Source organism: Hippocampus guttulatus, chromosome 3 (assembly GCF_054856545.1).
Source record: "Hippocampus guttulatus isolate MCC_2025c chromosome 3, RoL_Hgut_1.0, whole genome shotgun sequence".
Classification (NCBI taxonomy): Eukaryota; Metazoa; Chordata; class Actinopteri; order Syngnathiformes; family Syngnathidae; genus Hippocampus; species Hippocampus guttulatus.
Genome location: NC_141263.1, coordinates 25,685,021 through 25,700,924, shown reverse-complemented (window position 1 = coordinate 25,700,924; position 15,904 = coordinate 25,685,021). Strand labels below are relative to the sequence as shown.

General features: G+C 47.4%; 1 protein-coding gene across 2 annotated transcripts in view; it reads left to right on the top strand.

The window, feature by feature from the left end:
• The window catches only part of nav2a (neuron navigator 2a), an 81,157-nt gene that overhangs the window by 20,714 nt on the left and 44,539 nt on the right, over positions 1-15,904 (top strand). For both annotated transcript variants that reach the window (XM_086107682.1, XM_086107681.1), the window contains exons 3-7: positions 384-436; positions 4,530-4,602; positions 5,761-6,025; positions 8,341-8,474; positions 13,405-14,638. In XM_086107682.1, coding sequence (XP_085963808.1) covers positions 384-436; positions 4,530-4,602; positions 5,761-6,025; positions 8,341-8,474; positions 13,405-14,638 — 1,759 coding nt within the window. The remainder of the gene's footprint in view (positions 1-383; positions 437-4,529; positions 4,603-5,760; positions 6,026-8,340; positions 8,475-13,404; positions 14,639-15,904) is intronic.

Below are 15,904 nucleotides of genomic sequence, written 5' to 3'. Positions count from 1 at the left end.
TGGCACAGTTGTCAACGCTGAGCTGATGGCCTCCGTCTCAGCTGCTCTGGGCTGGGCCTTTAATGGACGGGAGGAATCCCTGACATCACACGCCCCCGTCGAGAAAGCAGCAGTGCAGCACTCCGATCCTCATCAGCCTCATTCACATTTGCTGGGACCAGATCGAGTTTCAAGTCCCAGCAGGCAGAGGAGACGAGGAGGGGGGTCAGAGTCATCAGCTGGAGCACCTCTGCTCTCTTCATTCAGCCAGACAGTGTCTAGGGGACACATGGACATCTTTCCCGGCGGATAAAAGTGACGACGACAAGCACTCGAATCCTGCTTTCAGTCTCTCCTCTTACTTTTCTGTCTCTGCCTCCTCTTTCTTTCTTGTCTGTCCTCAGCCAATGAGAAGATTGATGACATCAATGGCTGCCCCAAAAGCCGCTCTCAGATGGTAAGTGATCCTTTCGTTTGTTTTGGCGGAGCACTGTGAAATTCACCTGCTTGCGTGTGAGCATTTGTGCGAAAGTGCACACCCCTTTGACGACGTGTTGTCACGGTGGCTGACAGGAGCTGGGATCGGTTGCTGAATGTGATCCTTTGCGGTCTGCTGGCCAGTAAAACAAAAGGCTCAGAGCCAAGCAGGTATCGTTGATTTGAGTTTTGTTCTCGCTGGAGAGGACACTCCTCCCCGTCGCCAGTATATCAAGTCCAAGCAAGAATGCTGGTGGCCACGGTTTTATAGCTTGCACTCAATGACATTTGAGATGCTCCTCGTCAGATTTCAGCCTTTTTGCAGTTTTGTTTCCCCGGCGGGGGAATGATACGGGAGTCCCGAGGCAGGCCTGCCCTCCACTGCATGTGATGGGTCATAAATTGGGCCAGTGTGCCAGCTGAGGGGGCTATTTTTGGCCAGCAGCCAGACTACTGAAGCCTCTCAAAGCACCAGAGAGGGACAAGCATAAACACACAGACACACACACACGCACGCGCACACACACACACACACACAGACACACACACACATACAGACACACACACACACACACACACACACATATATATAACCCGTTATTTTAATATGGAAATGTCACTTAAAAGTTAGGGGCCAGTAAAATAAAGCAGCACTTTGATCAAGGCACAAACACATTACATTACACAGACACATTACATCAGTGGTTCCCAACCTATGGGCTGCGGACCGGTGATTTATTATGAGAGTTTAAAATGTTGATACAAATTTTAGCAAGCATCATGGAAGTTGATATGCTTGACTTTTTTTTTTTTTTGCTTTGTTTTTTTGTAAGCCACATAAAATGATACGGTAGGCCAGATCTGGCCCCCTAGCCTTGAGTTTGACATCTTGGGAAAGATACAGTTAGCAAAACTTCCAAAGCTGTGCGCTGTAGCTCATAGTGGATAACCCGATCACGATCTAGATAAGGATGTTCCAAATATGTATTTTTGGCATTCAAGGAACGCGTTCTGGGTGTCCATGAATGGATGTTTTGATTGTGTGCACTCACTAAATAGCCCATTTGTCCTCTTTTGATTTGGGTCTTGGCATCACGTCAAGCAAGTCCCCGGCTTGTGTTACTGCAGTCTGCATGCAAGTGTCTGTTTTGTGTTTAGTTCCGATCCTATTAAAACTCTTTAAAAATAGGACAAACACATCACACACACACACACACACACACGCACACACACACACACACACACAGATTCAACTCAAGGGTTTCATTGGCAACTGTAATTGGCGCTGTGCAGGAGGCCACGATTGCTGTACTTGATGTCATCGCTCTGGGGCGTGAGCTCTCAAAAGCGCTGAAAGCGACTGTCAATTACCAACACTCAGCTTAATCTCTGTCTCGAAACGAATAAACACGGAATTACGTGCAGTCGATTGAATAAACGGCTTCACTCTGATCTCATTCTTACACCAGATCATTGTCATGCTGCTCCCCCGAGCCGAAGCGGCTGTTTTTGCAACTGTCACATCAACCTGTGCACGATTTTTGGCTCATAGGGACGCCAGTCAGCTTGTTCAGGTGTACCCCATGTTGTGCGTGGGAGTAAATGATAGATGACACAGATGAATCTAGGATGATGACATCAGAATCAGAATCATCTTTATTGGCCAAGTATGTAGAACACACAAGGAATTTGTCTCCGGTATAACAAACTGCATCAAGAACACAACGTCATTGTTCCCACCACGGTGTGTGTGTGTGTGTGTGTGTGTGTGTGTGTGTGTGTGTGCATGCGTGCGTGTGTGTGTGCGCACGCATAGATATACACAGAGTAACTGGTGAGCTGATGGGAAGGTGGTGCTTGTTCCGTGGCCTGCTGACTTGCCGGCCTCATGCTGTTGGCGGATATATTTATACCTGCCAAATATGCTCAACTCAACTCAACTGTATTTCGAGAGCACTTTAAAACAACCACCGCTGTATAGAAAGCATGGTACATGGAGCAAAAATAAATCAGACCACAACAAACAATTAAACAAATGAATAATGAAGACAGTAGAAAGCACAAAAAGAGTCAAACTAAAAATCAAGACTCAGCCAAAGCCAAAGAATAAAAATTTGTTTTAAGGCGGGTTTTAAAGATGGGTTGTGAGGGGGCTTGCTGAACGTTCAGCGGGAGGTCATTCCACTGAGAGGGACCAGCAGACTCTATCTCATGTTAGCCTCCGCTTAGTTCACAGTACCTCTAAGAGTGTCTGGTCCGCAGACCTGGGGCACTGGGCAGGTACTTTGGAGCTCCGAGAGGTAATTTTTAAGATTTTTTAACATTTTAAGATTTGAAAACAAAGAATAGGATCTTTTTAAAAAACTCTAAAATGTATCGAGAGCCGGTGAAGCGATGCCAGAGTAGGGATGATGTGCTCCCTCTTACGAGTGACTTACTAGTCAAGAGGCGAGCAGCAGCATTTTGGACCAACTGGAGACACTTCGTGGAGGATTGACTGACTCCAAAATAAAGTGCGTTCAAGCTGAGATGTGACAAAGACATGAATTACTGTTTCTAAGTGCTCTTGAGAAAGGAGAGGTTTCACTTTGCCAGCTAGCAAAGATGAAATAAACTGGATTTAACAACAGCACCAATTTGCCGGTCCAATTGAAAATCACTGTCAATTTCGAGACGGTTGCCAACTGTCCGCCATCTTCAAAGCTATATATGTATAAGCATTGGTTCATTTTAGCAAGAAAGGTCTGGTATTTATGCCGAGGTATCATGATGATGCATACCTGCGGGCTCCTGTCGTGATTATCGTCTAGCTTCATTAGAGCGTTTGACAGTGGTTCAGCCATTTGGCATTTGAAAGGATTTTTCAACTGTCGTCAATATTTCTTCAGTTGGCTCATATCCTGCATTCCTCCTGCGACCAACCTGGGTAACTTTCACACACGGCAAATGTCAGCCATTTAAACAGCTGCTCTGGAGTCAGAGGGTCGCAGACTGACGACATGTTTCGGCTCAGTTGGGAGCCCACCAGCAGTTCCAGTCACAGGCACTCACAAGTTTCTTGGTCAGTGCTCATGACACACTTGCTTCTGTCACTGACTGCAGTAAGGCTGTCACTGTTGTTTGTTGTTTAGATTAACTGTTGAGTTGTACAGTTCCGTCGAAATTAGTTCACCATGACGCCACGCTCTCCATCATTTCCCTTGTCGCATGTACGCTACATTGAGGACAACCACTCACAAAGCAATTGGGTGGTGTTAATTGTGTCTTTTTTTTTTTTGGGTGAAAGTAGTGTCTGCCTCGTGAAAACTACAGTTCAGTAGTTCAGTTCAGTTGGTGATCTTTGATTACACCAGGATGACTTGCTGTGACTTTTCAGGATTTATTTTATGGTTCACTGTGTTCCAAAGGTCAGCAATTTGTGTGTGTGTGTGTGTGTGTGTGTGTGTGTGTGTGTGTGTGCACGCGTGCGCGCGTTAATTTATGATGCTTCATAACTGTCTGTCACTGAGACCTACTCAAGGGTGAGATACAGGGCAAGCCGATCACCAATCACGTTTTTCGTGAATCAGTAGATTCCAAACTGCGACCATGTGGGGCTCCACTGTTGTCGTCGCCATTAAAAAAATAATAATAATTGAAATGTGTGCTTATATTTTGAAATGAAATTAGTCTGATGTGCTTTTATTTTGAAATGAAATGACAACAAATTTTGTGAAGTTGCCCGTTGATGCAAGGCAGAGACTGGTGAACACATGTATCATAGTAGCATTACCTTGCCAGTTTTTTATTTTTTAATCACTCCATTTTGGGAGGGTTCGCGACAGCGGTTTGAATGTGGTTTCCTGCAAACTTCGTTTGAGAGTCATATTTTATGACTGGCGATTGCCTCTTGGGATGATTAAATTGCTTCGTGCTCTTCGACGCCAACCGCTGTTTGGAGGCGAGACTCGTTCCTTTCACAGGTGCTCATAAACATCCGTAGAAGGAACCATGTGGAGATGTACACATTGAAATCAAAATATGCAGACTGCCGTTTCTTACAACTGTGCATGTGTGTGTGTCTCCTTATGTAGATTGAGAACATTGACGTCTGCCTCAGCTTCCTGGCAGCCAAAGGAGTCAACACTCAGGGATTGTGTGCAGAAGGTAAGCTGGACATGCACACGCACTTCTGTTTCCACTGGACCAAGTGTGGTTGGTCACTTTTATCTGTATCTCGTAAATTAAACAGTTTCAAAGTGAAGTCGCCTATCCTTTTCTGTAGTGCTTGTCATCATAAGAGTCACAGATGAGCTTGATCAGTGGTCTCAAACTCGGGGGCCACTTGCCAGCATGATGATATTTTGTGGCCCGCGATTGCCATCAAAGTTTAATGTTTGAGTGACCCCAAAGGTTTTAGTTGTTTTAAAAAAAAAAAACATCCGAGCACAGGGAGAAAATCTAACTTTCTAAGCTAACGTGCTACCAACTAGTGCACAGTGCTGCCCAAAGTGAAATCATATCGTCATCACACGTAGTACATGTTGGGTGAGTTAGAGGAGTACAATATTGCCTTTTTATTCCTCATCCTCGGTTTGTTTAGTTTCATTGCATCAATGACAATGTTATGGTTTTACTAAAATGCAGTTATATGGCGAAGAGAGTTATTTCACAAACAGAAAACAGTCTTATTTGATGGAAGATTGTCAGTGGGCAAATTAATTGATTGTGGGGTGCCACAGGGTGGTCGTTTAGGTCCCTTGCTTTTCTCAATTTTCACTCATGAATTACCACTAATCATAAAGAAAGCAAAGACTGGAAGACAAGACCACCATATTTGCAGATGATTCAACAATCCGCGTCAGAAATAGCAAAATTAGGAGTGTCGTAACAAAGTAATAAATAAAATGAATCGATATATTTTGTTCAAAGTTTTACCCACAGAATGTCAGGCTCATGTCATTAAAATTCTTGTGTTATTGCCTTTGGTACAGTCAAGCACTGCCATGTCATATGTGAATTTACGTCATATCACCTAGAATAAGGCGGCACCTTGTTTACGTCATCGTCCGTGAACAACAAACGCTAATACAAGGCATGACTGTCTCGGTCCGGTTGAAAATGGAGAACAAATGATCTACCTCCATGCCTAATGTCTTCTGTAAAGTGTAAAGTGTAGTGTAAATGATTATGATCATGTGAAACTGAGATTGATGCATGTGGATTTACGTCTAACCATCTGGCCATTCTATTAGCCGTTTTTATCTCTGAAATGAAATCAAATCTATTTTGATGTGGCGCATTTCTCTGTCATCTGACCCTCAGAGATTCGTAATGGCAATCTAAAAGCCATCCTCGGCCTCTTCTTTAGCCTGTCCCGGTTCAAACAACAACAACAACAGCAGCAGCAGCAACAGCAGCAGTCCCAGAGGCACAACCCCCAGCCAGCGCTCGCCCCTCCAGCCCAGCCTCAGAGCTCGCACCCTGCCCTGAGCCAGCAGAGCAGCGCCCCGGCTCAGCTCAGCCAGTCTACGCATGGGACTGCCGCCCCCGCGGCCCAGAAATCAGCACAGGCCGAGATGCAGTCCAGGTGAGGCTTGAGGGGCACGTCATCAGTCCGGTCCAAAAATTCTCTTCGTATCAGGTCCAAAGTCGAACTCGTCGTTTTAAAAGTGGCTGAATGGGTATCATTTCTCCATCCCTTATGTCATAACCCTCTTCCTGCTCACACTTCTTGTCATTTTCAAATGTGGTCCTGACCTCTCTTCCTCTCTTTTCGCATATCTCTTTTCTTCTTCTCTAGGATTGGCTCTCAGAGTAAACTACTCAAGTTTTCCCTTGGTCAGAAAAAGACCTCTAGGTTAGCCTCGACTACATTTTTCGATGTCCTTGCTCAGCCCCTTCTTTCCTCTCCCTCACCTCCCGATCAGCCCCCCAGTTCCCTGGGAAAAGTAGCATGGCCGTTGCCCCCTGATGAAGGACAAGCATTTCTTTTGCCCCATTGTGATGTTTAGTTTTTTTTTTCTCTACCAGCAGCCCCATCTAAAATGCATGAGCCTCCAGCGCTAAGCTGGTGGAAGCGAAACCTTGGGGCTACATTTTGGGACTCCTCTGCCTGTCTAGCAGCATGCCTCATTTGGCGAGCCTGCTAAATGGGCTGTGGAAGACCTTTAGATAACCCTTGAATCGTTTTGCCTTCTGCGTGTGCGCGCCTGTGGTGGGAGGGGATCACAAGCGCTCCTCGTATAACGCAGCGTTAATAATTAACAGAGACACTGTGTTTGGAATGTGCATGGGGGGGGGTCATTCAAAAGCAGATTTTGTTTTTTGCAAATGAAACTGCATGTTCGGAAGTATTGGAAGAGTTTTCTTTTTATTTTATTTTTTGCATGTGGCCCAGCCCTCATTCAAGTTTGCGTTGCACCTGCACCCTGCAACAAACGACTCCCTCACCCCATGCAATTACTCCATCTTCTGGTGAATATGTAGAACTACAAGACTCGGATGAACCCATTTGATGGCATCGCTCATACGTCCATCCATCCATCCATTTTCCGAACCGCTTGACCCTCACTAGGGTCGCGGGGGGTGCTGGAGCCTATCCCAGCCGTCTCCGGGCAGTAGGCGGGGGACACCCTGAATCATCCATCCATCCATCCATTTTCCGAACCGCTTGATCCTCACGAGGGTCGCGGGGGTGCTGGAGCCTATCCCAGCCGTCTTCGGGCAGTAGGCGGGGGACACCCTGAATCAGTTGCCAGCCAATCGCAGGGCACACAGAGACGAACAACCATCCACGCCCACACTCACACCTAGGGACAATTTAGAGCATCCAATCAGCCTGCCATGCATGTTTTTGGAATGTGGGAGGAAACCAGAGCACCTGGAGAAAACCCACGCAGGCCCGGGGAGAACATGCAATCTCCACACAGGGAGGCCGGAGCTGGAATCGAACCCGGTACCTCTGCACTGTGAAGCCGACGTGCTAACCACTGGACTACCGGGCCGCCCATCGCTCATACGATGTTTAAATCAAGTTACGTTTCACATTCACCGCAACGCTTTTATCAACGCATTTGTAATTTTAAGGGCAGGATTTGATGCGCTTTTTGTGTGGGGTCATGATTCTTTTTTTGCTGTATGTTTAAAGGAAATACGGCGAGAAATGTAATCAGAATAGGAATATTTTACATTCTTAATATGCTGGTTTTTTTTGGTGTGCAAGTGCTCCACCATGCATTAATTCCAGTTCGATGATTTCAGATTGCTCGTCACACCTTTCATGATAACGCTTATTACCACGCAGGTCGAGTCTTTGTCAGTCAAAGTGAAAGGCACGCCCGGAAATGAGTTTTAATATGTATAAACCGCTTATCTGCGCCATCCCGACAGTCTCAGAATGATGTCGGCATGATGAATTAATATTTCATGAAGTGCTTGTGGGCTCTTGCTTGGAGAAACTGGAAGACAAGACCGCCACCTACCTTTTGATGTATAAACCTAGAGGTTTGATCTTGTTTATTCTTAGTGTGGAAAGAAAGGAGAACGTTTCAATTATATGCACGCTCATAAACATACCCCATGGAAAATCCTTGTTTGGTTCTGAATGAGTATTCACAAGCTAACACGACTTTTTGCATCTTTTCTTATGTGCTTGGTGATTGCAAAAAGACAACTTGCTCACCTGAATTTATAATTCAGGGGATTTTCAGCTCTGCTGACGTCTGCAGTCCACACGCTACAGTCACTTGGCAAATTAATTTGTGTGTGTTTTTTTTGGGGGGGGGGGGGGTTGCGTTGCCTCGATCATCAGTAGTCGCAACTATGAACAAATAACGGGATTCGCAAACTTCTTGACTCATTCCTTCAATTGACCCCGTTTTCTTTTTTTTCATACCCGGTCAGACTTCCCGGCCCCTCGGCGAGGGTGTCCACCGCAGGCGGTGACATCACTCCACGAGGCCCGCTCAGCAGTGCTGGCAACAGACGCAGCCAGGCCTTCAATGACAAGACCAAAGCCAGCTCGCAGCTGAACAAAGGTAGACGTCACGGACCACAAGCAGCGGCGTGTCTACTTTTAGGTTTGAGTTGCTCTGAACGTGTCACTACACCGAGATATTGACTTCATGAAAAGTGCACGCCACAATAAGAGTAATCCAGCTGAAAAGCGAAGATTTCTGGGCGCGGGGTTGGTAAAAATCAAGCATGAAAGATAGATAGTTTCATCTATAAAACATTTCGTGTCTTTTCGTGGCAGTATATTCAATTGGGCCAGTGTTTAAATAGGTTGTATTGCCGCTCACCAGGCCAAGGCTTTATATAGACTCTGTCAGTGTTAACCGTATGAACTCATTAACCTGCGTTAGACAGGGCTCCTGAGCGGAAACAGAACCGATGCAGATCATGAAAGTGTGTATGTAATATTTATGCCCATGCGGCTGTACTGGAGGTCGAGTGAAAACGCTGCGTCTGTCCATGTGTAAAATTGCCTCGTGGAATCATGGAGTACATTGACATGAAAAGTCAATTCAAAGATGGGAGTTGCATAGTTGTGAATAATCATGGATGGGATTCATCCGCATTTCAAAATGGAAAGGCTGTGGAAATAACGAAAAGCAGACTTTGAAGTCGTGGGAAATCTTCCATTCACTCGTGTCCGCATTTGTGAGAGCAGCAGCGTTGATTGGCAACACATAGGACGGTAATCACTGGTGGGACTTGGCCCCCCGCCTCTCTTCCATTGCTCCTCCACTTTGAAACGATGCCAAGCCCCTCCCCCCTTAGCAGAGCACATCACCCCTCTCAGCCTGAGGATGTCTGGCCGTGGTTTGGCACTCTGCTGCCCATCCTCTCTCTGCTCAACTTGGACATCTCGCAGCACTCATGAGGTTGGTTCACTCGCACTTGTAGAAAGTTCACCTTCTTCCCGAAAGTTAGCGGGGCCGCTGTTTCTTTGTTTACGTTTGGAGTGTTGGCAGCAGGTCGAGTCCGTTTTACTGTTTGTTTGTTTTTTCCAACGTTTGTGACTTGTGTGTGGAGAGAGCATGCTTTTTAAAGTTGTGAGTAGGGTGGGGGTAAAACAAATGTGAAGAATGTAGCTGGATAATCTTAACAGATGGATGCGATGAGGTGTTGCCGGGTGGTGAAGTAGACACCTGCGGCTTGTATCGGGTGTCCGTTTCAGCGACGTGACATCGGCTTTGACACCAGAATAGAGTCGCTTACCTTGCGGCCATGGACCGGCGAAAGCGGTTGGCCCGAGTCTTCTCCACACTGCGTGACCACAAAGTGACAAGCTTGGCTAACAAAGAGCAGTTTGTGTTGTGTTAGTGTAAGCGCACACCGATGTGTGCGCCCGTGTATTTATGCATGCGTGTGCGTGTCTTAATTTGTCAAGCTGTTTCCCTTGCACAGTGAATGGCCTTCTTGACGGGCTGGAACATCACTGTTTGAGTTTATTCATGTGGAGAAACTCTTCAAAGTTTTTTTTTTCTTTTTTCCGACTTGACACAAAGGCTGCCTGTCCCTCTCACTTTTGGGGCCACAATAACTGAGCAGTGACAGAAAGGGGGAGGGCGAGCAGGGATCTGAAATCATGAGGAGTAAGCAAGCACCTGCAATTCGTAGCATTAAATCCCATTGCAATGCAGTCGAGAATTTTGTATTCTCGCCTGACCGTGACTCAAGCGGGTTTTAAAAAGGTCTGCTTGGATGGATTCGGTGCGGAAGAATGTCACATATACACACCGAAAATTTTCTTGGAAGTTTTCATGGTCTAGCGGATACCCATAGGCACTTTTATTTCATTTTCACTTCCTGTATGTCTCAGGACAGGCTGTCACGATCATCTGTTTGTAGAATCGGTTATTCCAATGATTAATCAAATAATCTGAAAACTAAATGTGTCAAAGTTTAGTCCAAAATAATTTACCAAAAAAAAAGGTGTTATATGTGTTACACGTTGAGTCCGTGAGGCACCGCTGACGATTTATGACTTGTAATGCACCGTATGCTTCAACTGGAGCGACTTGAGCAAGTCAAACCGAAAATTCGGTTTTACTGTAAAACACAATGTTCACATTTCTGAAGAAAAAAAACTCTTGCTTGTTCTATGACAACAAAGTAGCTCGTGTGTGACTGACTGTGACCAACATTGGTCACTAAGTGACCTGAAAGATTGTAGCTTTTTGTCTCTCGTGATCCGTCCGCTCGCGAGAGGATCGGGCCGCCTCTGACTTCTAAACACTGTCAGCTGATGCATACTCCATCCATCCATTTTCTAGCGCTTATCCGGGTTGCGGGGGCAGCAGCTTTAGCAGGGAAGCCCAGACTTGCCTCTCCCCAGCCACTTCTTCCAGCTCTCCCCGGGGGATCCCGAGGCGTTTCCAGGCCAGCTGGGCGACATAGTCTCTCCAGCGTGTCCTAGGTCGTCTCCGGGGTCTCCTCCGGTTGAGACATGCCCGGAACACCTCACCAGGGAGGCGTTCAGGAGGCATCCTAATCAGATGCCCGAGCCACCTCATCTGGCTCCTCTCGATGTGGAGGAGAAGCGGCTCGACTCTGAGCCCCTCCCGGATGACCGAGCTTCTCACCTTATCTCGAAGGGAGAGCCCGGACACCCTGCAAAGAAAACTCATTGTATCCGCGATCTCGTTCTTTCGGTCACGACCCATAGCTCGTGACCATAGATGAGGGTTGGAACGTAGATCGACCGATGCGAACTCGAATGGATTTATCGCTTGTGCGCAACAGTGGTCACGCCGTTCGAGGCCCGCACTCGGTCTGGCCACCAACCTTGTAACGGTTTGGAGATTATACACTTTCAAGTGTTTGAAGTCGCCGTCATCGGCACAATGAATCCACATGGTCACCATTCACATGCGTGCACATGTTGACACTTAGATGAAACAACATGCTTGTAACACAGAAACAGCATGTGAGACAAGAGGTCAGCTAAAAGTGCTTTGAAAAGACCACGTCGGCAATTTCCCTGAAATGTCGTGATGTGGAGGTCGTGGGAGGATAGGTCCCCGCCGCACTGCGACACATGTTTTTCCCCGAACTACCCCTCCGTTGTCATTTTGAACTCTTTACTTTCATTTCTAATGACTGCTGCAATTAAGAGCTGTTGAGTTGTAATTCTTTCAGCATGTCTTGGGTCAGTGCGCTGATCATTCCCAGCATTTGCTCCAAAGCTGCACAGGGTCAGGAGGCCAGCGACCCTTTCGTAGGGCATGTTACAGCCATTCTTATTTATTTATTTATTTTGTGGGGAGAGTGCTTCCTCACATTTACTTATGCTTATAAATAGCAAGCTAGTTTGCCAAAACGTGGCAGGCCAGACAGATTTGTCAATTTCGGCAGGCGTCTCATTTAAAGTGATCTTTCCTACATCCGCTAGCTTTAATTTAGCATCCTCACTGCTGCAGTTGTCATTTCCTCGCACCACGTGACCCTGATCTGGAAACTTGAATTCAAACCGGCATCGACTTTTGCTTTCGTGTAGGACGCCATGCTACACATTTGACCGGGCGTGTTGGCCATCGATGTGCGTTCTCTATACTTGGCTTGCTTCACTGAAGCGGTCCTTGGCATTGGCTTCGGCCATGACAACAGCCATTTGTCCCAATGTCCACAGTTCCTCTCTGAGTCCGGCTACAAGATCAGCCCATTCATGGAGCGCGCGGACCGAGCCATTTGACCCACATCAAAGTTTCACTCACCCGAACCTGCAGCTTCCCACTGCCTTCCGTTCCCCTCTGCCTGCTCCGTAATCACAGCTTGTGCTCTTTCTCATTCAGTGGCTTCCAGTGGGATGCCACCGATTAGCAACCTGACCCACTTTCGCTGTCACTAACTGTTAGCATGGCTAATTGGGCCCTAAACACTTCCTAATGGCCGCATTGTTCTGGGCTGCTCTCACTAAATGCGAAACAGAGGATGGGAGGAAAGCTAGCGAGTGGGCAGCTACTGTATTTCCAATTCGGGTGGCTAAGGGTCGTGTAAAAATAAAAAGAGCAAGAGAGTCAGAAGAAGAGCAGGTAAAGAAATGGGTCAAGTGTTTCGTGTACTGTCCAAATGCTAACTTAATAGCTCCGTGTGTGCGTATGTATTCATGCAAGACAAGACATACAGCCGATTGCATATTGCGCTGGAGCTGTTATGAATGATTGCAGTCAACACTCCCTCCCGCTGGCTGTCAGTTGATGTTTGAATATTCAAATGTTGCTGCCGCTGGTAGCTCAGCTCTGCTCGCACATAAAGACGACCTGTGCAGCCGCCGGGACGCCTTCTTTCTCTCAGTCAAGAGATTGCGGCTATTTCTTTACTTTGGCAGTTCTGGGTAAGTTGAGATGCAGCTGATTTGCCCCTCGTCCCCGAATGCAGACCCTCCCAAACTTTCTTTCTTCGATGATACATTTGCGACAGCAATAGAATGGACTTTGGACTATGTTTACACTACACACACACACACACACACACGGCTGATTTCAAAGTTTTCCACTCTCCCTAAAGTCTTTAATCTTCTTAAGATTTTTCAAACGATCGGCGCGACAACAGAGCAGAGCACTGAGAGATGCTTAACAAAAGCAGTCCATATAAGTGCAAGTCCCGTGAGGACAGCAATGCTACTCTTCGACTCAGCCTGCCTGGCCAGACTTTAAAGCACTTGGGACTGCTGTTCATTGTTTTTTTTTAAACAGTTTTGAATGGGATCCTGTCATTGTTAGTGTAAAGTGGGGGTTAACAGTTTTGGTGGCTTGCTCAAAGGAAAATAATGGCGTATTTGGCAGCACCAACTCAGGGCACCTCCAGTCCATATAAGGCTAGTATGAGTGGGGTGAAATAAAACTGTCCTGAGCATCTGGTTTTGTCTTCTGAGAATCCCATCTGCACCTATTCCTCCAATGTAAATCCTCCATGGCTTCATCTGTCTCATATTTACGAGTTACATGTTTGTTTTTGTAGATTCCTCGGAGGGAATGGCCTCACAGCCTTTGCTGATCACAAATGAGAATGTGTCATTGCCTTCAGTGACCGTGGGCTCCTGCACCATCATCCCCACCACCTCCGCCACAATACTGTCCACGTCTTCAGTGTCCTCAACCGCCATTCCCCATCCCAGCAGCAACAGCAAGCCCTGGAGGAGCAAGTCAATTATCTCCAAGCACGCCTCACAAGCGCCCTCCTCCATTAGCAGCCCCCCGTCTGCCATGCAATCAATAAAGCAGGAGAAGGAGACCTCCTGTAAGGCTACTTTGGGATCTGAAGCTCCTCCTAAAGTTGTCACGCAAAAGTCAATGCTCGAGAAGCTTAAGCTGTTTAACAGCAAGGGAGGCTCTAAATCTTCCGCCTCCTCCTCCTCCTCCTCCTCCTCTTCATCCAATGGAGTAAGTGCCCAGATTGACAATGCTGCACCCAGCATGCAGCTTGTAGCTGGGCAGGTGGAGAGAGCTGAGACGGGCTCAAACACTGAGCCCCTTGAGGAAGACGACGGGAACCTCCGCCCGGGAATGAACGGATCCACAAATGGAGCCGCTCCCTCAGCAGGTACTTCAGTGGCCACTACTGCCAGCAGCCCCAAAATTGCCTTGAGAGGCATTGCCCAGCGCACTTTCAGCAGGGCTCTGACTGCCAAAAAGAGCTCCGCCAAAGGCCCCGAAAAAGACAAGGAGCGGGGGAGGGAGAAGGAGAAAGGGAAAGATGTCGGGAAACGTCTCTCCATGCAGGACAGGACAGAACTCAGGGGAGAGGAGCCGAAGGAGGAAACGGCACCTGTTGGCGGAGACGTGGACGGCTCAATCAAAAAGACCTCAAAAATGGCCAGCTTCATTCCCAAAGGGAGTAAAGTTGCCAAAAAGGAGAGCTCTGCCTCCGCACACAGTGGAATACCAAAGCCAGGAGGCAAAATCCCAGGAATTGCGGGGAAAGCCTCTTCAATGGGGACAAAAGAGGCCGTGGAGAGACCACGAAGCATGAAGCTAGGCGGTGCTCCGGCTGCGCTCCGAGGTCATTCGGATAAGGACAGCAAAAGCGCTACCTCCGGCCTGCACGCTACCGAAGGGAAGACCGGCTCTCCCCCTGTGCCAGGAGGAAGCAACACACAGAGCACGGCCAGCAACACAGTCAGCGTGCAGCTACCTCAGACCCAACAGCACCACAGCCACCCCAACATGGCCACCGTGGCGCCTTTCATGTACAGGTGAGCTCATACAGGGGAAACCCTGGATTCGATATTCGTGCCCAGCCAAGCCTGGTGCAACGCGTGGCGCAAATATGCGCATTGGCTGGCTCCGTTCGTTTTGGAATTTTCCCCGATGCACGCAGTTGGAAACAGGTGGCGTGCGCCGTTGTGGGAGGCGCAGCTGGGGTTTGGCTGAACTGGAAAAAAAAATGGATCAGTTGAAGTGAATACATTTTTTGTGTTAAAAAAAAACTGCGCAAATTCTGCGCTCCCCTCACCCTACTTTTCCCAAAAAATGCTTGGTGCGCAAATGTGCGGTGACCAAGGTTCACAAAATAACTAAAACTATCATTGTATAAAGAATATATGAAAAAAGAAAACGCTTACAGGTCCAAACTAAAACTACCGTATTTTCACGACTATAAGGCGCCATTAAAAGTCTAAAATTTTCTCCAAAATGGACAGGACGCCTTATGATGCGGAGCGTCTTGTCTATGCGCTGAGTTCCAAAACCTGACTGACAGCCGACACGCTGTTTATATAGAGAAAAGGCGGAAGTGACTGTGTACAGGCATGCGGCAAAGAAGTCGGCCAATCAGTGAAGGGTGGGCGTGTATATATACATATATGGAGAGAAAGAGAGAGAAAAGGCAGACGTGAGTGACAGGCATGCGGGGAAGCAGTCCGCCAATCAGTGAAGGGTGGGCGTGTAAGTGGACGCTAAAGGGACGCTACAAGCAGGTACCAACACCTGTATAGAGTGTGGCTATGTGCATTGTTGCAAAACAACTTCGGTTTTGGTTTCTAAGAACCCCCGAAAATAAATTCTACAAAGAGACACGCCTACGAAGCTCAGTTCAAACTTCAAGCCATCGGTTATGCTTTTGGCATGCGTGCCCATCTCACAGCAGCGGTGAAAAACCAAGTCAAGCAAATGAACTCTGAGCTTGCCGTTATTCCCGGAGGCTTGACTAAAGAACTCCAACCGCTGGACATCGGCATCAACCGGGCGTTCAAAGTAAAGTTGCGAGCGGCATGGGAACAATGAATGATCGATGGCAAACACAACTTTACAAAGAGTGAGAGGCAGCGCCGGGCGAGTTACGCCACAATTTGCGAATGGATTGTGTCTGCTTGGACGAACGTGTCTGCTTGCACTGTTGTTCGAGTTTTTGGCAAAGCCGGCATCATTTCTGTGGAGCCACATGGCAATGAGAGTGACTGACAACGAGAGGGAACACGGCGTTTTTGATGGATTACCGGTACTTGCACAATTGTTCAATT